This window comes from Hemiscyllium ocellatum, chromosome 10 (assembly GCF_020745735.1).
Source record: "Hemiscyllium ocellatum isolate sHemOce1 chromosome 10, sHemOce1.pat.X.cur, whole genome shotgun sequence".
Taxonomy (NCBI): Eukaryota; Metazoa; Chordata; class Chondrichthyes; order Orectolobiformes; family Hemiscylliidae; genus Hemiscyllium; species Hemiscyllium ocellatum.
This window is the reverse complement of record NC_083410.1, coordinates 21,639,158-21,665,756: the sequence shown is the minus strand read 5'-3', so window position 1 is coordinate 21,665,756 and position 26,599 is coordinate 21,639,158. Positions and strand designations below refer to the sequence as shown.

The 26,599-nt window shown below is 40.1% G+C and overlaps 2 protein-coding genes across 5 annotated transcripts in view; one reads left to right on the top strand and one right to left on the bottom strand.

The window, feature by feature from the left end:
* edaradd (EDAR-associated death domain) overlaps positions 1-8,931 on the top strand; it is a 58,184-nt gene extending 49,253 nt beyond the window's left edge. For all 3 annotated transcript variants that reach the window (XM_060830837.1, XM_060830836.1, XM_060830835.1), the window contains one exon: positions 8,204-8,931. In XM_060830837.1, coding sequence (XP_060686820.1) covers positions 8,204-8,595 — 392 coding nt within the window. In that variant the 3' untranslated portion in view covers positions 8,596-8,931. The remainder of the gene's footprint in view (positions 1-8,203) is intronic.
* A 3,295-nt stretch (positions 8,932-12,226) lies between these two features.
* Positions 12,227-26,599, bottom strand: part of si:ch211-125o16.4 (neuroblast differentiation-associated protein AHNAK) — a 50,332-nt gene continuing 35,959 nt past the window's right edge. For both annotated transcript variants that reach the window (XM_060831333.1, XM_060831334.1), the window contains exons 5-6: positions 25,132-25,321; positions 12,227-21,807 (exon numbers count right to left, since the gene is read on the bottom strand). In XM_060831333.1, coding sequence (XP_060687316.1) covers positions 13,202-21,807; positions 25,132-25,321 — 8,796 coding nt within the window. In that variant the 3' untranslated portion in view covers positions 12,227-13,201. The remainder of the gene's footprint in view (positions 21,808-25,131; positions 25,322-26,599) is intronic.

Genomic DNA, 26,599 nt, shown 5'->3' with positions numbered 1-26,599 from the left:
CTAAACCTGTAGACAATGATGACTCAAATGTCAAAGCCAAAGGCTCTGCTATCTCCTCCCTAGCTTTCCAGAGAATCCTCGGATAAATCTCATCTGGCCCAGGGGACTTGTCTACTTTCACTCCTTCTAGAATTGATAACACCTGTTCGTAACTAACCTTGATCCTTTCTAGCCTAATAGCTCGTACCTCATTCTTCTCCTCTACAATATTCTCCTTTTCCTGAGTGAAAACTGATGAGAAATGTTCGTTTAGCATCTCTCCGATCTCCACAGGGTCCACCTTCAACTTCCCACTTCTGTCTTTGACTGGCCCTATTCCTATCCAAGTCATTCTCTTTCTCCTTTATTCTATTTGCTAAAGACTGCTCGTGTCCTCTCTTTGCTCTTTTTAACTCTCTCTTCAAATCCTGCCTGGCTGATCTGTAACTCTCCATCGCCTCATCTGTACCATCTTGCCTCATCAACACATAAGCCTCCTTCTTCTTCTTAACAAGAGATGCAATTTCTGTAGTAAACCACGGTTCCCTTACCTTCTCATTTCCTCCCTGCCTGAGAGGGACTTATCAAGGACACGCAATATCTGTTCCTTAAACCAGCCCCACATTTCCATTGTCTGCATCCCTCGCATTTTGCTACCCCATTCTATGCATCCTAATTCTTGCCTAATCGCATTATAATTGCCCTTGCCCCATCGGTAACTCTTGAGCTGTAACTAAACGGTGGCACAGCAGTTAGCACTGCTGCCTCACAGCACCAGAGACCCGGGTTCAATTCCCGACTCAGGCGACTGACTGTGTGGAGTTTGCACGTTCTCCCCGTGTCTGCGTGGGTTTCCTCCGGGTGCTCCGGTTTCCTCCCACAGTCACAAAGATGTGCGGGTCAGGTGAATTGGCCATGCTAAATTGCCCGTAGTGTTAGGTAAGGGGTAAATATAGGGGTATGGGTGGGTTGCGCTTCGGCGGGTCGGTGTGGACTTGTTGGGCCGAAGGGCCTGTTTCCACACTGTAAGTAATCTAATCTGTAAGTAATCTAAATTATGGTCACTCTCTCCAAAGTGCTCACTTACAACGAAATCAAACACCTGGCCTAGTTCATTACCAAGCACCAGATCCACTGTGGCCTCCCCTCTTGTTGGCCCTTCGAAATACTGTGTCAGGAAACCCTTCTATACACATTGAACAAAAACTGATCCATTCAATGTATTAGAGTTATAGCATTTCCAGTCAATGTTGGGGAAGTTAAAGTCCACCATAATGACCATCCTATTCCTTTCACTCCTGTCCAGAATAATTTTGCCAATCCTCTCTTCCACCTCCCTGGAACTCTGTGGAGGCCTATAAAAAATTCCAAGCAGTGTGACCTCTCCTCTCCTGCTTCTAACCTCAACCCACACTACCTCAGTAGACGAGTCCTCTTCAAAAGTTCTTTCAGCCACTGTTATTATCCTTGACTAACAAGGCCACACCTCTCTCTCTTTTACCACCTTGCCTGTTCTTAATAAAAGATCTATACCCTGGAACCTGCAACATCCATTCCTCACCCTGCTCTATCTATGTCTCTGAAATGGCCACAACATCGGAGTCCCAGGTACCTATCCATGCTGCAAGCTCACCTGCCTTATTTTGGATACTTCTGGTGTTGAAGTAGACACACTTCAAACCAGCTTGCTGTATGCCAGCACATTAATGTGAACCTGAAATTCTGTCCCTACTCTCATTCTCCTCTGCACTGCAACTACACCTCAGATACCCATCCCCCTGCTGAGCCAGTTTAACCCCACCCAAATAGCACCAGCAAATTTCCCACGCAGGATGTTAGTACCCCTCTGGTTCAAGTGAAGACCGTCCTGTTTGTAGAGGTCTTACCTTCCCCAGAATGAGCCCCAATTATCCAAGTACCTGAAACCCTCCTGCACCATCCTTGCAGCCACTTGTTCAGCTGATATCTCTCCCTATCCCTTCCCTCGCTATCACGTGGCACAGGTAACAAACCAGAGATAACAACTCTGTTTGTTCTTGCTCTCAGTTTCCACCCTTGCTCCCTAAAATCCTGCCTTACATCCCTATCCCTCTTTCTGCCTATGTCGTTGGTACCTACGTGGACCACAACTTGAGGCTGGTCACCCTCTCCTTTCAGGACCCCAAAGATACGACCTGAGACATCACGGACCCCAACACCAGGGAGGCAACACACCAACCGTGAGTCTCTTCCATTCCCAACAAACCTTCTATCTGACCCTCTAACTATTGAGTCCCCAGTGACTAACACTCTCCTCCCTTCCCTCCTTCCCTTCTGTGCAACGGGGACAGGCTCTGTGCCAGAGACTTGGGCCCCACTGCATACTGGTAAGTCGTCCCCCTCAACAGTATCCAAAACGATATACATGTTTTTCAGGGGAACAACAACAGGGGATCCCTCGACTGACTGTTTTCTCCCCCTTCGAACAGTCACCCAGTTTTCTTCATGGTACAAGCAAGGACTGCAGATGCTGGAAACCAGAGTCTAGATGAGAGTGGTGCTGGAAAAGCACAGCAGGTCAGGCTCTGCAGGCACTCTGCCTGTATTCCTGATGAAGGGCTTTTGCCCGAAATGTCGATTTTCCTGCTCCTCGGATGCTGCCTGACTTGCTGTCCTTTTCAGTACCACTCTAACTCAGCTTTCTTCATGCCTAGGAGTAACTACTTCTCTATAATTCTTTTCTATCCCAGTCTCTGCCTCCCGAATGATCCTAAGTTCATCCACTCCTGCTCCAGTTCCCTAACACGGTCTTGGAGGAGCGAGAGTTGGGTGCACTTCCTGCAAATGTACTTAGATGGGACACCAATGGCGTCCCTCACCTCAAACATCATGCAGGAGGAACATTGTTCTCCCTGCATTGCCATCCCTGCTAGTCCCATTATCACAAAGTAAAAATGAAGAGACGCTTATCTGATGTGTCCCTGGTCTTTAAGGTTAGAGGAGGTGGTTGGGTGGGAGGCCCTACAAAGGTAGGTCTCGGGTTGAGAAAACACTGACTTATATAGCTGGACGGAAATAAAAAGAAGTCCCTCCTTTCCCAGCAACCTCTGCTCTCTGATTTCAAATATAAAAGCTCAAATCAGTGACTCACCACTCCTGGAAGCCCCCGATCCAAGATCCTGCCCTTCAAGTTTCTGCTGCCACTGAAAAACAGCAATGTAGGAGTCCCGTGCTCGAGCTAAGCTTTTAAAGGTTCAAACCAGTGACTCACCGCTACCAGCAGGCCCATGGTCCAAGCTCCCGCCTTTCGAGTTTCTACTGTCGCTGAAAAACAGAAATAAAGGAGTCTTTTTCAGGATAGCAGCCAGCTAGTAGTGGAGTTCCACAGGGGTCAGTTTTGGGATCAAAACTATTCACATTATGCATATGATCTGGATGGAAGAACTGAGGGCATTGTTGATAAGTTTGTAGATGACACATAGGTGGAGTGACAGGTAGTGTTGAAGAATTAGGGAGGATGCAGAAGAGCATGGACAGATTAGGAGACTGGGGAAGGAAGTGGCAGGTAGAAGATAATGTGGGAAAGTATAAGTTTATGCACTTTGGTGTGAAGAAAACAGGCGCAGACTATTTTCTAAATGGGGAAAGACTTCAGAAATCTGAAGCACAAAGGGACTTGGGGGTCCTAGTTCAAGATGCTCTTAAGGTTAACATGCAGTTCCATTGGCAGTTAGGAAGGCAAATGCAATGTTAGTATTTGAGAGGACTAGAATACAAGAGCAGAGATGTATTGCTGAGGATGTATAATCTGAAAAATGTGTTGCTGGAAAAGCGCAGCAGGTCAGGCAGCATCAAAGGAGCAGGAGAATCGACGTTTCGGGCATAAGCCCTCCAGCACCTGCAGTCCTCACTTTCTGCTCAAGGATGTATAATGCTCGGGTCCGACTGCGTTTGGAATACTGTGAGCAGTTTTGGGCCCTGTGTCTGAGGAAGGATGTACTGGCTTTGGAGGGAGTCCAGAGAAGGCTTACAAGAATGATCATGGGTATGAAGGTCTTGTCATGTGAGAAGTGGTTGAGGACTCTGGGTCTGTACATAATGGAGGATCTCATTGAAACTTACAGAATATTGAGAGGCCTGGATTGAATTGACGTGAAGGAGATATTTCCACCAGCAAGTGAGACGAGCTCATGAGGGCACAGCCTTAGAGTGAAGGGAAGACCTTTTAGAACTGAGATGAGGAGGAATTTCTTCAGCCAAACGGTGGTTAATCTGTGGAACTCATTGCTGAAGAAGGCTGTGGTGGCCAAGTTATTGAATGTGTTTAAGACAGAGGCAAATAGGTTCTTGATTAGTAAAGGGATCAAGGGTTGTGGGAAGAAGGCAGGACAATAGGGCTGAGAAAAAATCAACCATGATCAACTGGCAGAGCAAATTTCATGGGCTGAATGGCCTGATTCTAAACTTTTATCTTATAATCTTATGGTTATATGGATAAATTGGAGAAGTTGGTTTGATCTCTTTAAGGAAGAGAAGGTTATTAGGAGATTTGACAAAGATGTTTGAAATCATGAGTATGGAATAAATAGGGAGAAACCATTGCTATTAATGGAAGAAAAGAAAAATAGAGGACACCGATTTAAGGTGCATGGTAAAAGAACCAAAGGTGACATGAAGACAAGCATTTGTATGCAGCATTTGATTAGGATTTAGAAAGCATTAACTGAGGTTGTGGCTTTCAAATATAAATTGGATAATTATTTGAAGATAAAAAAATTGCATAGCTTCAGGGAAGGGACTAGCTGAGTTGTTCTTACAGTGAGTCAACACAAACACAAATACACAGAAAGGCCTCTACCTTTGCTGTAACCTTTCAGTGAGTCCGTGAAACCTAGACTGACAGGACATATGACCTACTCTTTCACCGGAAGCCCTGATTAGGACTTAGGAACCCCAAGGCCCACAGTTGTGCAGCCTTGCTAGGGAGGCAGGCTGTATCATTTTTCATTGAGGAAAAGGGTGGGTCAAGAAAATTAATCCTACAAAGATCGGTTTGGTTGCTATTGTTGCCAAGGTAGACAAGCAGGAGGCTGGAAGAACACAGCAAGCCACGCAGCATCAGGAGATGAAGTCAACATTTTGGTTATAACCCTTCTTCAAGGCTGAGAGATTTTTAACATTGCTCCCTTCGTCCTCACGGTTTCTACCTATCATTCCTCTGCATGTATGCATAAACCAAAAAGGCATTTAAGGTACATGTCAATTTCATTGTTACACTTACCTTTAATGGTGAATGATAATAAGATTGAATTTTATTCATGAATTTTATCTCTTTAAATTTAAGTGTAGTCCATTTACTTCCTCCTTGTTTGCTTTTCTTTCAAGCTGCCAGCTGTGTCCTCAACAAAAATAACATGTTGACAATCCTACATTGAGTGGAATTTTTTTTTACCAAATTCTTAGTTTTTAAGAAATATTTGGAATATTTTCTCCAGATGTAGAGTTTCTTGGTGAGTTTTTATAAAGAGAACAATCTGAGTTGTGATGGCACAGTGACTCAAGTCAGCACCAGGAACCCAGGTTTGATTCCACCCTCGGGTGCCTATCTGTGTGGTGTTTGCATATTCTCCTTGTATCTGCATGGGTTTCCTCCAGATGCTCCAGTTTCCTCCCCCAGTCTAAAGATGTGCATGTTAGGCGGATTGGCCATGCTAAATTGCCCATAATGTCCAGGGATGTGCAGGCTAGTGGATTAGCTGTGGGAAATGTGGGGTTACAGGGATATTGGGGGTGAAATGTTCATCAGAGGGTCAGCGAAGATATGATAAGCCAAATGTCCTCTTTATACACTGTAGGGATTCTATTTTAAATAGAGATTACACATTTTAAAATTCAAATCCAGTGGGATCCTTTTCAAGTTGCCTTGTGCATTTGGGTACTTTCAGGGGCAGGCCTATAAAATGATTATCCATGGAGGAACAGGTGTTTTGTAACCTCTTGTAAGGGAGGAATATATATCATATCTGTTGCACCTATTTGCACCCATAGGTACTGAATGACAGAAAAACTGGTGTGTTCTCTGTGAGTGGTATCGCTGATTCTTTGCTTGGCATGAGGAGATTCTTCTGCATTAAAAGGCTGATGGTGAAATTGCAATCACTCTGAATGACACGGCTTTACTAAAACTAGCAGAAAGCAGCATTAATTTTCAGAAGCTCTACACCAAAGTACTGCAGGTTTATTGAAGCCTTGGTTCAAAAGACCTCCCTCCCACGTGTTAGATGGGTACTCCAACTTATTGTTCCTTAAATGTGGATCTAGACTGTGAGTACCTGTTAGTTCAAATTGAAACTTATTGCAGCCAAGCACTTGACCTGTCAGCAACAAAACAAACGTGTGTGTCACTGACTGCATTTAAAAATACATTCTTATCTTATTTTGTAGACTATTGTGGGAACTTGAAGTCCCAGCTGCAGCATGAAAGTTATCAATTAGGGTGACAGTGTAGTGAGGCGGCACATAACCCTGTTGGACTATAATCTGGCATTGTGTGATTTTTATCTTTGTCCACCCCAGTCCAACACTGGCACTTCCACGTCAGAAGTAATTTTTGGCATTTTTAAATCTTCTTTATATCTATTTTCAATTCTGAGTCCCATCCCACTTTATTGCTGAGTAGGGAGTAGTGGCAATGTGGTGACAATATCGTTAGACTCGTAAACTAGAGCCTAGGCCATGGGTTCAAATCTCACAATGGCAGCTGGTGAAATTTAAATTAAATTAATTTAACAATTAAGCTGCTCTCGGTAATGGTGACCATGACAACTATGATTGACTTCTCTAAAAATATATGTTCACTAATGGTTGGTGACATTACTGGCCTTAACTATTTTTGATGTGGTTAACTCATGACTGCCTTCTGAAATCGCTTGGTAAGCCACTCAATTCAAGAGCAGTTGGGGATGAGCATCAAGCAATGGCCTTGCTAATGCTTGCAACATCCTATGAAAGAGTTTTTAAAAAATTAATTCCTTACCCACACGCTTCCTGCACCCTGCCCAGCTTCCCTTCCACAACACCACCACACCCATCCAGACCTGCTACCACCTCATTTGCAACCCCAGTTCTTCTCCAACAACAAAGGAACTGAGGAGCCAGGCATACCAGTGTTGGGGAGTGTATGCAGAGCTGGGATGTGATGCTGGTGTGGGAGTGTTTTTGACACCCCTACTGACTCAAAGGACGACATGCCTGGGCAGGGTCTGCAACCATTAGGAACAGCTCCAAATAAGTCAGCATAAATATTAAGATAAATATTCAGGCAAACCACAACTTCAAAACTTGATTGTATGTCGACTTCCCAGAATCTATGGTTCCATTTCAATCCTCAATATCAGCAAATAACTCAACATCTGCCAATATTGGATCATAAAATCTGAGTTGTTGATTTAATTCTCGTCCGATAACTACATGAATACATTTTCCAGCAGGTGTAATAAGATGTTGATCAGGATTGGGAAAACTTGGATTTTTGTCTCTGTTGTAGTCGAACATAGGAACAGAAGTAAGCCATTCAGTCCCACAAGCATGTTCCACCATTCAGTGAGATCATGGATGATCTGTGGCCTAACTTGATATATCTACCTTTGGCCCATGTCCCTTTCTGTCTTTGCTTAACAAATAAATCTATCTCAGATTTAACATTAACAACTGATCCACCATCCACTTCCATTTATGGAAGACAGTTCCAGACATCTACAGCCCTTTCTGTATAGGAGTGCTTCCTAACATCTCTCCTGAACTGTCCGGCCCAAATTCTCACACTAGGCCCCCTGGTTTTAGAATCTCCAACCAAAGCAAATAGTTTATCTTTATTTAGAGTGCCTCTAATGATAAATATAAATACTACTTCACAGAGGTGCTGGTGGAAAACATTTCTTTACAGGGCCTGAATGCCTACGGAGAGTTTAGTTTACAATGCTGCAACTAATATTGTTGGTTATCTTCCCTCTAAGTACCCATGCAAGCAGCACACAAGTCAGCTCTAACAATGATTGCATATTGATTGGGCAAAAAACTTTAGAGGGGCCACACACTCCCAAAAAACTATGGAACTTTTGTTGTAACTGCTATTAATTTGGATGCAGTAACATAAAGATGTTAAAGGTGAAAATGGGATCAAACTTCATGGGAAGCTAAATTACAATATATTTACTAAAGCTAATTCCCCACTTCTTGGTTGCAGATCTGAAAGACAGTAAATCGTGTACAGACTGTTCAGAAACTACACATAAACATTCATCATTGTGCATCTCTCCTCCTTGTATCGGTGACTTGATGAACGATGAAGATTTACTGTATACACTGAGGTTAAAGTTGGATCCATACCACCCAACTATCAAAAACTGGAGGAACTTTGCCAGCAAGTGGGGCATGACCTATGATGAACTTTGCTTTTTGGAACAGAAACAACAGAGCCCTACCTTGGAGTTTTTGTTGAGGAACAGTGAACAAACGGTAGCACAGCTAATTGACCTGTGCAAATTTTACAAGAGGGTGGATGTGTTAAAAGTACTGGAGACATGGGTGGAGAAAGAGTGGCCAAAGCAGTGGCATACAAAATCAAATAAACCTTGAAAAAATTAAGAATTTGTAGTACAATTTCCAGTTGTAATCATTTCACTTACAATTCAATTTCTTTTCTGTCACTTTATGTTCAAATTGTGTCATAGGTTGAGAGAGGGCTCCTGAAAGTTCTGAAGTTTTAGCAGATTTAAGTTTTGGGAGAAATTTGTGGGCAACAAAATGGAAAGAAATTGGGTAAGCACTAAAATGGTTGAATAATTAGTGTATATTTATGCGTGCCTGTTTCTATCTCTCTCTCTCTCTTTCTCCACAGTTGAAAGTTGCCTTGTTCTTCATTGTACATGTAGTTCATTGAAACAGCAGGACATTTCAAACACAGAAATTTTGGTAAGGGTGAATATTTTTGTTTGGGAAAACTTTTAGATCTTGATGGAATCAAATATTATGTTTTATTTCAAATTCTATCTTTTAAGATTTTCTTAAATCAAAACCCAAAGGTTTGAGAGACTTTTAATTAAACTACTAGATTATCTCAAAAGTGATTTATGGCCATACTGAAGTGGCAAAAAAACTATGGTCTGGCTTATGGAAAATTGGCAGGCTTCCCAAACACCTCCATAATGGCACAACTTTGATCTTTTTCATTGAGTATCTTGTATTTTTGGGATGGGAGTCAATTTACTCCTAAAGACTACCTCACATAATAAAACACTGCAATCCGAGTTTTTCTTTTGGCTACAAAAATGTATTCCAGCATTCTAAACTACATCTATTCTTGTCTCAAACCATTTGTGCTACAGTACAAAAACTGTACAAATGAATCTGAATATTACCGAACCTGTCTGAGGTAGTCCAGTCACAACGATTTTTTAAAGCTTTCAGTGGGCATTTAGATTTGTGTAAGAGCTTTCATACACCACAAGCCTACTGGCTGTTTGAACTTCAAGTTTTCACAAGCAAACAAGAGTTGCCTGGCATTTTTGGTTGAGGTCAGAACATTAGTTTAATTTAATTAAAGATAGCTGGTATAACACAATAACGGATTCATAATTCTGGTAGAATATGATCAAGTAGAATTCATTCTAGATTGTGATTGTGTATCCTAATCTGGATGGTCATGCTAATCTTTTTAATTATATCTTCACCAGTCACCTATTATTTGAACCCTAGTGAATTATGTTTAGCATCTCAACAAATTGCTTTGTTTGACCAGAAATACACTTCCTTGCTAACAAATCATTCCAATGTTAAAAAGTACTAGCTTCACAGAGATCTTCATACCTTTTTCTATGAAGAAAAGCCATGTGTCTTATCACAATGACAACACACTGTGTACCTTGATGAAATTGCCATTGCATTGCATAGTCAGAAGCCAAAAATAAAGTGGTTTGCTGATCACCCTTTTGTGAAGGAAGTGCCTTCTTAAGCTACATAAAGCGACTTTTCAATGTCAATTGGTTTTGTCACAAAATATTACTTTTAATCAGCACTGGATATTTACACCTATGATGGATGTAGCCAGAAGCCTCTCAAGTCTGACCAATAGTCCAAACCCAGCTGATGTTTTGCCTGCTCCAAGTTTGCTTTGGAAACTGCAATACCTGTAATACTGTACTCCCGCAGCTGAGATCAGCAGAGATCACAGATTGTACAAGGACCTTCCTGTTCTGCTTGACTCAGTATACAAATGGGAGGAAGCGCCTTTACATACTTCCAATATGCAGATGATATATTTGTTATGTTTGAATTAGCAACTGCATGTAAAAATATCCTACTCATCTCAATGTGTTCCATCCTATATTCAAATTCACATTTAAAATGAAACAGTCAAATAAGCTCCTATTCCTTGATGCACGAGTTGCGAAATCCGCCAATCGGTTCTCTACCATTGACTATCACAAGCCTACTTCACTGACTGCACATATTTAATATTGGAATCAGGTACATCAAAGCCATCCAGTAAATAAAGGCTACCCTCATCATTTATCACTGTATATCACATAAGCTCATGAACAGGTCCAATTCCCCATTTTCAGACCCAGAAAAATGCCTAGTCTACTTCAGATTACAATGGAAGAACAAAATATCGAAAAAAGTCTTTGCAATATGTGAGGTTAGTTGCTTCACACTGCTACTCTTTGGAGTATTGACTTAGGATACCTGTGTTTCAATTGCCAAATTAAACCTTTTTCACCCAGCTTAAGGAAGGCACCCAAATAAGAGGAAGACAAAGGAAGCATTTCAAAGGCTACGTAAAGGCTTTTCTCAAGAGCAGTAACATTGATCTCAACACATGGGAAGAAACTTGGAGGAAGTTCCTGTCTGAAGTGGACAGCATGGTGGCTCAGTGGTTAGCACTGCTGCCTCACAGTGCCAGGGACCCGGGTTTGATTCCTTCCTTGGGTGACTGTCTGTGTGGAGTTTGCAAGTTGTCCCCATGTCTGTGTAGGTTTCCACTAGGTGCTTTGGTTTCCCCTGCCCACCCAAGTCCAAAGATGTGCAGGTTAATTGGATTGGCCATGCTAAATTGTCTATAGTTTCCAGGGATGTGCAGATTAGGAGAATTAAACATGGGAAATGCAGGCTTACAAAGGTGGGGTGGATCTGGGTGGGCTGCTCTTCGGAGGGTTAGCCTGGATCTGATGGGCAGACCGGCCTATCTCTGTGCCATAGGGATGCTGTGAAAGGACACAATTCTTTGAAAACTCTCTTCAGCAAAAGAAAGAAAGGAATGTCAGCGATCTCAAGGCCACAGTCCAATTCCACTTGTCAGAAACACTGCCAAATGTGTGATTGGACATGCAGCTAAAGAATTGGGCTTAGCAGCCATGCAAAAACCATGACCGGTGGCTCAGAAATTCCTGGTAGACAGTCATACTTATTAGCAAGCAAATGCTGATAAGCAAGTAACGTGAAACAAGCAACTTCACATTTTGCATGGATTCTTTAGATATTGTATCCTTCCGTGAAGGCTGCTAATAAGAGGTAGCGTGTGAATGGTGTTCCCGGGATGCTACCATCATGCCAAATAGACCATCTCTTATCACACAAATAAGTGGTACATGAATAGTAGTACAGGTGTGACTATGTATATAGACCATCGGTCCCACCTACTCAGATCCATGTCTCTTTGGTTGTACACAACAAACAAGGTTCTAACCATACCCAACCAGTCAGTGCTTGCAGATCTCAAAATGTAATATCCAACATTAGATGTGGTCTCACAAATGAACAACTTATATCAAACAACCTTGAGTGGTATATGAATTATGTTGACTACTAATTTAATTTGTCAATCAGGCTTGCATGTGGCACACTTATGTGCATGCTGCAAGTCACGAATATTAATAAATGTGCCTTTTATTTACAGACAGAAAGAACGCCTACACAAATTGTGCTTATTTCAACCTAACTAAGTAGGCAACTGACATTCTCTTGTCCATTCCTCAAGACAGTGTCTTGATCAATCAAAGTCAATTTGTCTGGCTTAGAACATTCCAATCTACATGCATATACAGTTAAGATAAAAGTAGAATGTGTTGACAATTTGAATCACAAAAGCTGATACTCAAAGAGACATACTTCAAATGAATTATCCAAACAACGACAGTTGTGTGTTTACTACCAAATTTCTGGAAATATATTAATTCCATAAATGTTCAATAAAAATTAAGTCTTTAATATTGGTGTAAAGCAATAGCATTTAATATGGAGACTGAGGTTTTGACCACTTGAAGGCCTCATGTGAGACTGTACAATAACTGTTTAAAATGTTTCAGTAAAACATCTTCCAAATGTTTTAAATTCTCAAAATAGTAAAGAAACTGAATATTTTACAACTTGACTTTAACTTTGAAGAATTATGAAAATCTGTACAATCCTGAGTTACATTTCTAATGTAAGTAAATATATTTAGCACATTTCAACATATTACCAACTGTGTTTTGATGTAATGAATCCTGTTATATGTATGATAGATGAAGCAAATTTTAAATATAACCTGACTTAACTGAATATGCAGCATTTAATAACTTTTAAAAATATCAAATGATATTATTTAAAAGATTTCAGGGGTTATCAAAATTGAAAAATATTTTCAAGAAGATTAATAGGATATAAGCTCATAACACATTTGTTTTGAAAGAATTCAGATTGTCAAAAATTATATCAACATTTGTCCATTTTTAATTTTATCATTTTTTTATAGCAAATTATTTGGAACATCTCTCAGAATAACTCCCAATCCCCAAATGCAATGGCTATTTCCATATGTTTGATAGCAGTAGACAATCAATACAAAGAACTCCAGTAGCAAGTTTTATGCAAAGCTTTTCTTCATGGTGTTCCTAGGAGATTTAGGTATATAAGTAAAATCCTTTCATTCAGGTACAAAGTTGAAAGTTCTAGCATTGAACTGGTATTGTACGCCTTAGTTGAGTCTGTTACAAACTCAGTATTCAAGCTTGATCGCTTACTATCTTGTATCTTTAAATCTGAGTTTGGTTACATGGTTGTTTTTGCCTCAACATGAATGAGTTACATTACTACAATTATATATCAAATAATATATGAAATATTGATTTGAAGGAACTTTATATTTGTCACTGATATAGATACATTGATACATCTTGGCTTAATAACCAGTTGATGCACATTTTCAGTCTTTAGATACAGAGAGCTCAAGTTCTGGCAATGAGAACTTTGATGTAAATGTCCCAGAAGAAGCTGCTGCCTTGGCCTTTGTGAAGTCAACAGATCCTTTTGATTTGTGTTTGAAGTTAAACAGCTTTCCAAACTTGAACATACTTTTTTTACTTGAATCATCATCGGTGACATGAAGAGTACTGGACGTTCTTGCTTTTAAATTGGAATCACTTTTAGGCAGTGTAGGTGCATCATCAAGATCAGATAAAGATGATGATCTTATTTTAAATGTTTCCCTTGAAAAGTTACTCTGCATGTTAATATTCTCATTGCTATTTACATTTAATCTGGGAGCATTCACTTGGCCATAAAGGTTTGGTGTGCTCACATCCACACCAACTTCACGAAAATCACCAGGTAGATTTGGCGATTTAACTTTGAACCCCGTCCCCTTCATGTCTATGTTGGGGTCAGTCCTTGTTTTTTTCTGAGTTCCAGCACTAGGAATGTGCATATCTGCACCTCCTCTTACACTGTGTTTTGGTAGCTTGATGTCCATGTCTGGAATGGACATATCATAATCGGTGGCAATTGTGGGTATTTTCACATCCAAACCCGCAGACTTTTTTGGAAGCTTTATATCAACATTTGGTGCTGCAAAACTTCCTTTAGTATTTGGGATAGGTGCATTCAAACCAGTTGTTTTCACTGAACCATCAACGCCCACGTCTGGTCTGTATGGTCCTGATAGATTAAAGGAGGGTGTTTCCAGATTTGGCATTTTCCATTTGGATTTTGCTTCAGGAAGATCAACACTTGAAGCACTGATGTCAATATTTGCGCCTTTCATGTCAAGACTTGGGCCACTGATATCTCCCTGAACATCAGGAACAGAAAGGTCCACCTGACCTTTTGGCATCTTCAGACCTGTATTAGTACCTGACAATGACAGTTTGCCACTTGGCATATTGAAACCCGGCAGTTTGAAATTTTCTCCTTTAAGTTTTGCATCTGGGATATTTGCATCTATATTTCCCTTTGGAACATTTATGTCAACATCTGGACCCTCAATGTTTCCCTTGACATTTGGAACATCAACATCAACTCGTGGTGCTTTTATCGAACCATCAAAATCCACATCGGGTCCTTTTGGACCTGATACTCCAAATGAAGGCCCTTTCAGGGATGGCATTTTCCAACTTGCATCAGGAACATCAACATTTCCTTTTAATCCCCCAACATCAACCTCTGGACCTTTGAAATCTGTCTTCAAATCTGGAGCGGTTGCATCACGTTCAGGCATTTTTGGTTTGTTTCCAGAGATTGAAAATGTGGGCTTTTTAAATTTTGGCGACTTAAATTTTCCTTCAGCATTGAAGTCATCAACATTTGGTGCATTTATATCCAAGTGTGGAGTTTTCACATCAGCTTGTAATTTTGGAGTAGCCACATCTATATTTGCCGTTGGTACACTGACATCCATGTCAGGCATATCGTAATCTCCACCGATCCTGGGTGTTTTGAAGTCTAAGCCACCAGATCCTATCCCACCTTTAATCTCTGGGGTTGTTATGTCAGCCTTTGGCAGTTTTACTTTGCCATCTAAATTCACATCAGGTCCTTCAGGTCCGGAAATGTCTATATTCGGCTTCTTGAGCTTCGGAACCTTCAATCCAGCATCTAAATCGCTGGCCACAGTTGGTGTTTTCATGTTCAAGTTTAAATCAGGAGCTGACAAATTAGCACTTGGCATATTAAACTTTGGCATTTTGAATTTTCCTCCTTTAAGTTCAGCAGCTGGAATATTTGCATCTATGTCTGCTTTTGGAAGATTCACATCAACATTTGGTGCAGCAAAACCACCCTTAACATTTGGAACAGATAGATCAAAACCAGGTGCTTTCACTGAAGCATCAACATCTACATCTGGTCCTTTTGGTGTCGATAAACCAAAGGATGGCAATTCCAATTTTGGCATGCTCCATTTGGATTTTGCTTCAGGAAGATCAACACTTGGAGCATTGATATCAAGATTTGGGCCTTTCATGTCAAGACTTGGGCCACTGATATCTCCCTGAACATCAGGAGCAGGAAGGTCCACTTGACCTTTTGACATCTTCAGTCTTGTATTAGTACCTGACAATGACAGTTTGCCACTTGGCATGTTGAATCCCGGCAGTTTAAATTTTCCTCCTTTAAGTTTTGCATCTGGGATATTTGCATCTATATCTCCTTTTGGAACATTGATGTCAACATCTGGACCCTCAATGTTTCCCTTGACGTTTGGAACAGCAACATCAACACGTGGTGCTTTTATCGAACCATCAACATCCACATTTGGTCCAGACACTCCAAATGAAGGCCCTTTCAGGGATGGCATTTTCCATTTTGCATCAGGAAAATCAGCATTTCCTTTTAATCCCCCAATATCAACCTCTGGACCTTTGAAATCTGTCTTCAAATCTGGAGCGGTTGCATCAAGTTCAGGCATTTTTGGTTTGTTTCCAGAGATTGAAAATGTGGGCCATTTAAATTTTGGCAACTTAAATTTTCCTTCAGCATTGAAGTCACCAATGTTTGGTGCATTTATATCCAAGTGTGGAGTTTTCGCATCAGCTTGTAATTTTGGAGCAGCCACATCTATATTTCCAGTTGGTAGACTGACATCCATATTTGGAATGGAAATGTTGCCTGCAGACATGTTAAGTGAAGGCTTTTTAATTCCTGGACCTTTAAGTTTTATATCAGGTACTTCAAGATCCATGTCAGGCATATCATAATCTCCACCGATCTTGGGTGTTTTGAAGTTTAAGCCACCAGGCTCTATTCCACCTTTAATCGATGGAGCTGTTATGTTAGCCTTTGGCAGTTTTACTTTGCCATCTAAATTCACATCAGGTCCGGAAATGTCTACATTGGGCTTCTTGAACTTTGGAACCTTCAATCCAGCATCTAAATCGCTGGCCACAGTTGGTGTTTTCATGTTCAAGTTTAAATCAGGAGCTGACAAATTTGCACTTGGCATGTTAAACTTTGGCATTTTGAATTTTCCTCCTTTAAGTTCAGCAGCTGGAATATTTGCATCTATGTCTGCTTTTGGAAGATTCACATCAACATTTGGTGCAGCAAAATCACCCTTAACATTTGGAACAGATAGATCAAAACCAGGTGCTTTCACTGAAGCATCAACATCTACATCTGGTCCTTTTGGTGTCGATAAACCAAAGGATGGCAATTCCAATTTTGGCATGCTCCATTTGGATTTTGCTTCAGGAAGATCAACACTTGGAGCATTGATATCAAGATTTGGGCCTTTCATGTCAAGACTTGGGCCACTGATATCTCCCTGAACATTAGGAGCAGAAAGGTCAACCTGACCTTTTGGCATTTTCAGTCCTGTATTAGTACCTGACAATGACAGTTTGCCACTTGGCATGTTGAATCCCGGCAGTTTAAATTTTCCTCCTTTAAGTTTTGCATCTGGGATATTTGCATCTATATCTCCTTTTGGAACATTGATGTCAACATCTGGACCCTCAATGTTTCCCTTGACGTTTGGAACAGCAACATCAACACGTGGTGCTTTTATCGAACCATCAACATCCACATTTGGTCCAGACACTCCAAATGAAGGCACTTTCAGGGATGGCATTTTCCATTTTGCATCAGGAACATCAACATTTCTTTTTAATCCCCCAATATCAACCTCTGGACCTTTGAAATCTGTCTTCAAATCTGGAGCGGTTGCATCAAGTTCAAGCTTTTTTGGTTTATTTCCAGATATCGAAAATGCGGGCTTTTTAAATTTTGGGAACTTAAATTTTCCTTCAGCATTGAAGTCGCCAACGTTTGGTGCATTTATATCCAAGTGTGGAGTTTTCGCATCAGCTTGTATTTTTGGATTAGCCACATCTATATTTCCCGTTGGTAGACTGACATCCATATTTGGAATGGAAATGTTGCCTGCAGACATGTTAAGTGAAGGCTTTTTAATTCCTGGACCTTTAAGTTTTATATCAGGTACTTCAAGATTCATGTCAGGCATATCATAATCTCCACCGATCCTGGGTGTTTTGAAGTCTAAGCCACCAGATCCTATCCCACCTTTAATCTCTGGGGTTGTCATGTCAGCCTTTGGCAATTTTACTTTGCCATCTAAATTCACATCAGGTCCGGAAATGTCTACATTGGGCTTCTTGAACTTTGGAAGTTTCAATCCAGCATCTAAATCGCTGGCCACAGTTGGTGTTTTCATGTTCAAGTTTAAATCAGGAGCTGACAAATTTGCACTTGGCATGTTAAACTTTGGCATTTTGAATTTTCCTCCTTTCAGTTCAGCAACTGGAATATTTGCATCTATGTCTGCTTTTGGAAGATTCACATCAACATTTGGTGCAGCAAAATCACCCTTAACATTTGGAACAGATAGATCAAAACCAGGTGCTTTCACTGAACCATCAACATCTACATCTGGTCCTTTTGGTGTCGATAAACCAAAGGATGGCAATTCCAATTTTGGCATGCTCCATTTGGATTTTGCTTCAGGAAGATCAACACTTGGAGCATTGATATCAAGATTTGGGCCTTTCATATCAAGACTTGGGCCACTGATATCTCCCTGAACATCAGGAGCAGAAAGGTCCACCTGACCTTTTGGCATCTTCAGACCTGTATTAGTACCTGACAATGACAGTTTGCCACTTGGCATGTTGAAACCTGGCAGTTTAAATTTTCCTCCTTTAAGTTTTGCATCTGGGATATTTGCATCTATATCTCCTTCTGGAACATTGATGCCGACATCTGGACCCTCAATGTTTCCCTTGACGTTTGGAACAGCAACATCAACACGTGGTGCTTTTATCGAACCATCAACATCCACATTTGGTCCAGACACTCCAAATGAAGGCCCTTTCAGGGATGGCATTTTCCAACTTGCATCAGGAACATCAACATTTCCTTTTAATCCCCCAATATCAACCTCTGGACCTTTGAAATCTGTCTTCAAATCTGGAGCGGTTGCATCAAGTTCAGGCATTTTTGGTTTGTTTCCAGAGATTGAAAATGTGGGCCATTTAAATTTTGGGAACTTAAATTTTCCTTCAGCATTGAAGTCATCAACATTTGGTGCATTTATATCCAAGTGTGGAGTTTTCGCATCAGCTTGTATATTTGGAGAAGCCATATCTATATTTCCCGTTGGTACATTGACATCCATATTTGGAACGGAAATGTTGCCTGCAGACATGTTAAGTGAAGGCTTTTTAATTCCGGGACCTTTAAGTTTTATATCTGGTACTTCAAGATTCATGTCAGGCATATTGAAATCTCCACCGATCCTGGGTGTTTTGAAGTCTAAGCCACCAGATCCTATCCCACCTTTAATCTCTGGGGTTGTCATGTCAGCCTTTGGCAGTTTTACTTTGCCATCTAAATTCACATCAGGTCCGGAAATGTCTACATTTGGGGTCTTGAGCTTCGGAACCTTCAATCCAGCATCTAAATCGCTGGCCACAGTTGGTGTTTTCATGTTCAAGTTTAAATCAGGAGCTGACAAATTTGCACTTGGCATGTTAAACTTTGGCATTTTGAATTTTCCTCCTTTAAGTTCAGCAGCTGGAATATTTGCATCTATGTCTGCTTTTGGAAGATTCACATCAACATTTGGTGCAGCAAAATCACCCTTAACATTTGGAACAGATAGATCAAAACCAGGTGCTTTCACTGAAGCATCAACATCTACATCTGGTCCTTTTGGTGTCGACAAACCAAAGGATGGCAATTCCAATTTTGGCATGCTCCATTTGGATTTTGCTTCAGGAAGATCAACACTTGGAGCATTGATAGCAAGATTCGGGCCTTTCATGTCAAGACTTGGGCCACTGATATCTCCCTGAACATCAGGAGCAGAAAGGTCCACCTGACCTTTTGGCATCTTCAGACCTGTATTAGTACCTGACAATGACAGTTTGCCACTTGGCATGTTGAATTCCGGCAGTTTTAATTTTCCTCCTTTAAGTTTTGCATCTGGGATATTTGCATCTATATCTCCTTTTGGAACATTGATATCAACATCTGGACCCTCAATGTTTCCCTTTACGTTTGGAACAGCAACATCAACACGTGGTGCTTTTATCGAACCATCAACATCCACATTTGGTCCTGACACTCCAAATGAAGGCCCTTTCAGGGATGGCATTTTCCATTTTGCATCAGGAACATCAACATTTCCTTTTAATCCCTCAATACCAATCTCTGGACCTTTGAAATCAGTCTTCAAATCTGGAGCGGTTGCATCAAGTTCAGGCATTTTTGGTTTGTTTCCAGAGATTGAAAATGTGGGCTTTTTAAATTTTGGCAACTTAAATTTTCCTTCAGCATTGAAGTCACCAGCATTTGGTGCATTTATATCCAAGTGTGGAGTTTTCACATCAGCTTGTAATTTTGGAGCAGCCACATCTATATTTCCAGTTGGTAGACTGACATCCATATTTGGAATGGAAATGTTGCCTGCGGACATGTTAAGTGAAGGCTTTTTAGTTCCTGGATCTTTAAGTTTTATATCAGGTACTTCAAGATTCATGTCAGGCATATCGAAATCTCCACCGATCCTGGGTGTTTTGAAGTCTAAGCCACCAGATCCTATCCCACCTTTAATCTCTGGGGTTGTTATGTCAGCCTTTGGCAGTTTTACTTTGCCATCTAAATTCACATCAGGTCCGGAAATGTCTACATTGGGCTTCTTGAGCTTTGGAACCTTCAATCCAGCATCTAAATCGCTGGCCACAGTTGGTGTTTTCATGTTCAAGTTTAAATCAGGAGCTGACAAATTTGCACTTGGCATGTTAAACTTTGGCATTTTGAATTTTCCTCCTTTAAGTTCAGCAGCTGGAATATTTGCATCTATGTCTGCTTTTGGAAGATTCACATCAACATTTGGTGCAGCAAAATCACCCTTAACATTTGGAACAGATAGATCAAAACCAGGTGCTTTCACTGAAGCATCAACATCTACATCTGGTCCTTTTGGTGTCGATAAACCAAAGGATGGCAATTCCAATTTTGGCATGCTCCATTTGGATTTTGCTTCAGGAAGATCAACACTTGGAGCATTGATATCAAGATTTGGGCCTTTCATGTCAAGACTTGGGCCACTGATATCTCCCTGAACATCAGAAGCAGAAAGGTCCACTTGACCTCTTGGCATCTTCAGTCCTGTATTAGTACCTGACAATGACAGTTTGCCACTTGGCATTTTGAATCCCGGCAATTTGAAATTTCCTCCCTTAAGTTTTGCATCTGGGATATTTGCATCTATATCTCCTTTTGGAACATTGATGTCAACATCTGGACCCTCAATGTTTCCCTTGACGTTTGGAACAGCAACATCAACACGTGGTGCTTTTATCGAACCATCAACATCCACATCGGGTCCTTTTGGTCCTGATACTCCAAATGAAGGCCCTTTCAGGGATGGCATTTTCCATCTTGCATCAGGAACATCAACATTTCCTTTTAATCCCCCAACATCAACCTCTGGACCTTTGAAATCTGTCTTCAAATCTGGAGCGGTTGCATCACGTTCAGGCATTTTTGGTTTGTTTCCAGATATTGAAAATATGGGCCTTTTAAATTTTGGGAACTTAAATTTCTTGTGTGCACTAGGGCCATCAACCTTTGGAGCATTTATATCTAAGTTTGGACTTCTGACATTAGTTTGTATTTTTGGAGTAGCCACATCTATATTTCCCGTTGGTAGACTGACATGCACATCTGAAGTAGAAATATTTTTTCCTGAAAGGTTGAGTGAAGGCGCCTTTAACCCTGGGTTTTTCAGTTTTACATCAGGTACTTCCAGGTTCATATCAGGCATATCATAATCTCCACTGATCCTAGGTGTTTTGAAGTTTAAATGACCAGATCCTCCCCCACCTTTAATCTTTGGATTTGGTATGTCAGCCTTTGGCAGTTTTACTTTGCCGTCTAAATTCACATTGGGTCCTTCAAGTCCGGAAATGTCTACACTTGGCTTCTTGATGTTCGGAACCTCCAATTTACTATCTAACTCGCTTGTCACAGTTGGTGTTTTCATGTTCACCTTCACGTCTGGAGCTGACAAATTTGCACTTGCCATATTAAATTTTGGCATTGTGAATTTTTGTTTATTAAGATCTGTATCTGGAATGTTTATATCTCCTTTTGGAAAACTTACATCAACATTTGGTGCAGCAAAATTTCCTTTAACATTTGGAACAGACACATCAAAGCCAGGTCTTTTCACTGAACCATCAACATCCACATCTGGTATTTTTGGTCCTGATAGATCAAAGGATGACATTTGTACTTTTGGCATTTTCAAATTTGTTTCAGGGATATTTACACCACCAATGTCAATATTAGAAGTGTTTAAATCTGGTCCAGACACGTCCATTTCTGGCATTTTAGATTTGTTTCTTGAAATTGAAATCGATGGTATTTGATACCCTGAGGACTTTATCTTCCCTTCAAGCTTGGTGCTTTTAAATCTTGGGCTATCTATATCAAGAGTTGGACTTTTGACTTTAGCTTGGATGTTCGGAGCTTCAAGATCTATATTTGATGTTGGCAGTTTGAGGCCATTATCTGGAATGAAAATATTTGATAAAGACTTGTTAATAAAATATGTTTTTAACTGTATGCCTTTTTTTTGTATTCGAACTTCAAGATAATTTACATAATTATGTTTTTTGATTGTTTACTTTGGTAGATCCCAGCTCTGCTTGACTAGCTAGAGCTGATATTATCAGTCATAGGAAATTTTACATATTTGTCTAAATCCACATTACTTTCTTTTGTTCCTGAAATTTCTCAAATTTGGAACTTTTCATGTTCAATTATACATCTGTCCTCTGAACTTTGTAAAGACTATGTGTTTTTATCTTTGCATTTTCATAGAATCTGGAGTCTGAAGTAAGAAAGAACTGTGTTTAAGAGTCTGCTTAAGTGCAACATCAAAAATTGTCACTATCAATATTTGAACATGTGCAATTTGAAAGAGTGGATTCAGTTTTGAAAGCAAGTACAGAAATCTTCATCTGAAAGTCAGATAAATTACTTGCATATGTTAAAAAAAAGTTAACATTGATATGACTCAAGGAATAGCAAGGCTCAAATTATAGTAGGTGGGTCTTAGAACATAGAACATTACAGCACAATACAGGCCCTTCACCCCTCGATGTTCCTCCAACCTGTGGTACCAATCTGAAGCCTATCTAATCTACACTATTCCATGCTCATCCATATGCCTATCCAATGATCATTTAAATGCACTTAAATTTGGGGAGTCTACTGCTGTTGCAGGCAGTGCATTCCATGCCCCTACTACTCTGAGTAAAGAAACTGCCTCTGACATCTGTCCTATATCTATCACCCCTCAATTTAAAGTTATGTCCCCTCATGCTAGTCATCACCATCACTGTCCAATCTATCTAACCCTCTGAGTTCTTATATGTCTCAATTAAGTCACCTCTCAACCTTCTCTCTAATGAAAACAGCCTCAAGTCCCTCAACCTTTCCTCGTAAGACCTTCCCTTCATACCAGGCAACATCTGAACCCTTTCCAAAGCTTCCACATTCTTCCTATAATGCAGAGACCAGAATTGTACGCAATACTTCAAATGTGGCTGCACCAGAGTTTTGTACAGCTGCAGCATGACCTCATGGTTCTGAAACTCAATCTCTCTACCAATAAAAGCTAACACACTGTATGCCTTCTTAACAACCCTATCAACCTGGTGGCAACTTTCATGGATCTACGTATCTGGACACCAAGATCTTTCTGCTCATCTACACTGCCAAGAATCTTACCATTAGCCCAGTACTCTGCAGTCCTGTTACTCCATCCAAAGTGAATCACCTCACACTTTTCCACATTAAATGCCATTTGCCACCTCTCAGCTCAGCTCTGCAGCTTATCTTTGTCTCTCTGTAACCTACAACATCCTTCATCGCTATCCACAACTCTACCAACCTTGGTATCATCCGCAAATTTACTAACCCATCCTTCTATGCCCACATCCAAGTCTTTTATATAAATGGCAAACAACAGTGGATCCAAAGTATATCCTTGCGGTACCCCAGTAGTAACTGAGCCTCAGCATGAATATTTCTCATCAATCACCACCCTCTGTCTTCTTTCAGCTAGCCAATTTCTGACCCAAATCATTAAGTCACCCTGAATCCCATGCCTCTGTATTTTGTGCAATAGCCTACTGTGGGGAACCTTATCAAACACCTTACTCAAATCCATATACACCACACCAACCACTCTACCCTCATCCATCTGTTTGGTCACCTTCTCAAAGAACTCAATAAGATTTGTGAGGCACGACTTACCCTTCACAAAACCGTGTTGACTTATCAACTTATTCATCTCTAGATGATTATAAATCCTATTTCTTATAACCCTTTTCAACACTTTACCAACAACTGAAGTAAGGCTCACAGGTCTATAATTTCCAGGGTTGTACTTCCCTTCTTAAACAAGGAAATAACATTTGCTATCCTCTTAATCACATTATGATTTGGAGTACAACTGACTAGATAATATTCTTTCATATTAATTGTAATATATTTAATATTGAGGACTGTAAATTTGTGGTGCTTTTATGATAAGGCCAATACTTGGACGTCATCATTTTATTTCTGCCAAATTGAATTATGGCAATTTAATCTTTCATTCAGTGAATTCTCATATGGATTACTGGGGATGGAATTTGTGACTCTGATCTCCAGCATTAACAGTCCTCACTTTCTCCTCCATGTAAAACAGTTGCCTGGGAGCAGACTGAAGAATCAGTCTTTGGATTTTTCCATTCATATAATTGAAACAAATCAACCTGAGCTATGCAAACAGTGAACAGCAACACTATCTACCCCCTTGGTATCAAAACAACGTGAATTAATTTTACACCCAGTATCAAGTTCGGATTCCTTGACATCAAGTGGTAAGGTTGTTAATGCCACTTTAAAATTCAGAGTTGAGCTAAGAATCTGGCATTAAAGGTTTGTTTATTTTTAATGCGAATAAAAGCATTTATATTGTTGATTTGAAATCAGGAACCTCAAGATTCAAATCAATCATTATTAGGTTTCCTTGCATTCCACTTTTTAATGTTTATTTTCTCTATAGAACTATAGAGACTTTAATTTCTCCTTTATTCCTTAAAGTTTTGATTTTAGTACAAGACCGGGTGCTCTGGTTTACTCCCACAGTCCAAAGATATGCAGGTTAGATGGATTGGCCATGCTAAATTGCCCATAGAGTCCACAGATGTACTGATTAGATGGATTAGTCATGGACAATGCAGAATTACAGGGATAGGTTAGATTGAATGGCTGTTTGGAGGGTCGGTGTGGAATGGCCTGCTTCCACACTGTAGGGATTCTAAAAGATGTTATCCAATGATATTTTTAATGAAAATTTGCTTGTTTCATGATCTGTATTACTAATAATGGCCTTTTCCCCAAATTTATTTAATTAAATTTAAACTCCCTAATTGTAATGGTGAAATTTGATTTTTTTATGTCCAGACCTCTGAATTATGAGTCCAGTGACATAACCACAATGCCCGTACCATACCCTTAGTCAGCTGTTAAGTTTATATTATAAAGGAAATGTCATGTGTGCACTGGCTTCATCAGTTTCATATTTAAGCCAGTTGGTTGGTGGTCAGTTAGCTCACTTGAGTGGCCAGCTGGTTTATCAATGTCAAGCATCAACAATAGCATGAGTTCAATTCCTACACTGGCTGAGATTACCTTGAAGGGTTGTCAATCTCTTCCCTCATCTGAGGCACTGTGACCCTCAGGTTAAACTGCACTGTGGTAACTTTATCCTTATTTATGCCATTAATGTGGAAATCACAAACAGTGAATTCAATGTGAAGATTAAAGTATAAATTTTACCTTCTGTTGCCTTTAGCTTCATGTCAATATCAGGAGAATATATCTTGGGCTCTTTTATTCCAAAAGATGTTTTATTTTTTACATTGACTTCTCCATTTAGGCTTCCAACACTCAGGTTTGGTTTTGCTAGCTTAAGATGTGGCTTAATCTTGCTGTTGTACAGCTTTAAGTAAGCTTGATCACCAGAACCCTGCAAAGAAGAACGTAATTTGTAAAGTATGTATGCTCAATTGATTTTGACTTATAAATGGCATAAATGTTTAATTAAGAAGATCATAAGAAATAGGAGCAGGAGTGGGCCACTCAGCCTGCTGCACCATGCAGTAAGATCATAGCTGATCCAATTGTGGTATTAATTCCACTTTCCTGCCTACACCTCATAAACCTTGACTCCTTGAGAGACAAAACTTTGACTGATTCAGTGATTCAGCCTTGAATATAGAGGAATGTCCTTACTTAACATTATAGTTGTGTTCTTTAAAAGTATAACTTAAGTGAAACAACGTTACGTGAATCAGATTTTTCCCACACAACCAATGTAAAAACTATAGCTAGGACCTACATGGCCTTTCTCCTCAGGGTTATAATCCTGGACCAGACAGCAAATTTGTTACATTCTGCCTAAGGACCTGTAAGTTTAAGTAGTCAAGTTCTGAGATCTAAGGAACTTACTAAGAGAATAAAGCCACAGGATTCTATGATCTTGAACAAATAACAATAAATGTTACTACCACAAGGTTACAACAATAATACAATCTACAATACTTATATAACTTGAATGCTAACACCCAGAACTAATGTGTAGTAAACCTGGATTATGGTCAAATACCCGAAACTACACCTCAAATGGCAAATATATTGAGTTGTCCAAATGGCTCAGCAATTCTCAAACATTAATGACATGGTGTTCTGTCAAATTTCAGTGAACTTCACAAGGGATTCAGATCTTAACTTTTGCTCATCTTGAAACACCCTGTAATGAGCTGTTCTGTAATAAGCCACCATACTGACTGTGCCTGTTTTCAACAATAACCAGCTTTGACAAAGGGTCAGTTAGACTCAAAACATCAGCTCTTTTCTCTCCTTACAGATGCTGCCAGACCTGCTGAGATTTTCCAGCATTTTCTCATTTAGCTTTAGATTCCAGCATCCACAGTAATTTGCTTTTATTTACTATTATTTTAATAATCTTCCTTTCCTTGCCCTGCACTTTGGAAACTGCACTCCAATACTTACTCACAGTCATAATTCTAGGTTTTTATCAACATTAACTTCACCAAGCTAGAATGCTTTTCTTCCCTGAGATCTGATATGAATTCAGTTGCATTAAGCAAATATTACTTGTGTGCTTTTCAACTCCCCCCCCCCCAACACACACACACACTTTCAGCTGGCAGTCAGCTTATTCTGAGTTTCCATTGCGCCTGGGACTATTTGGAGCCCCAACTCCAACTGCTAGCTGCCTACC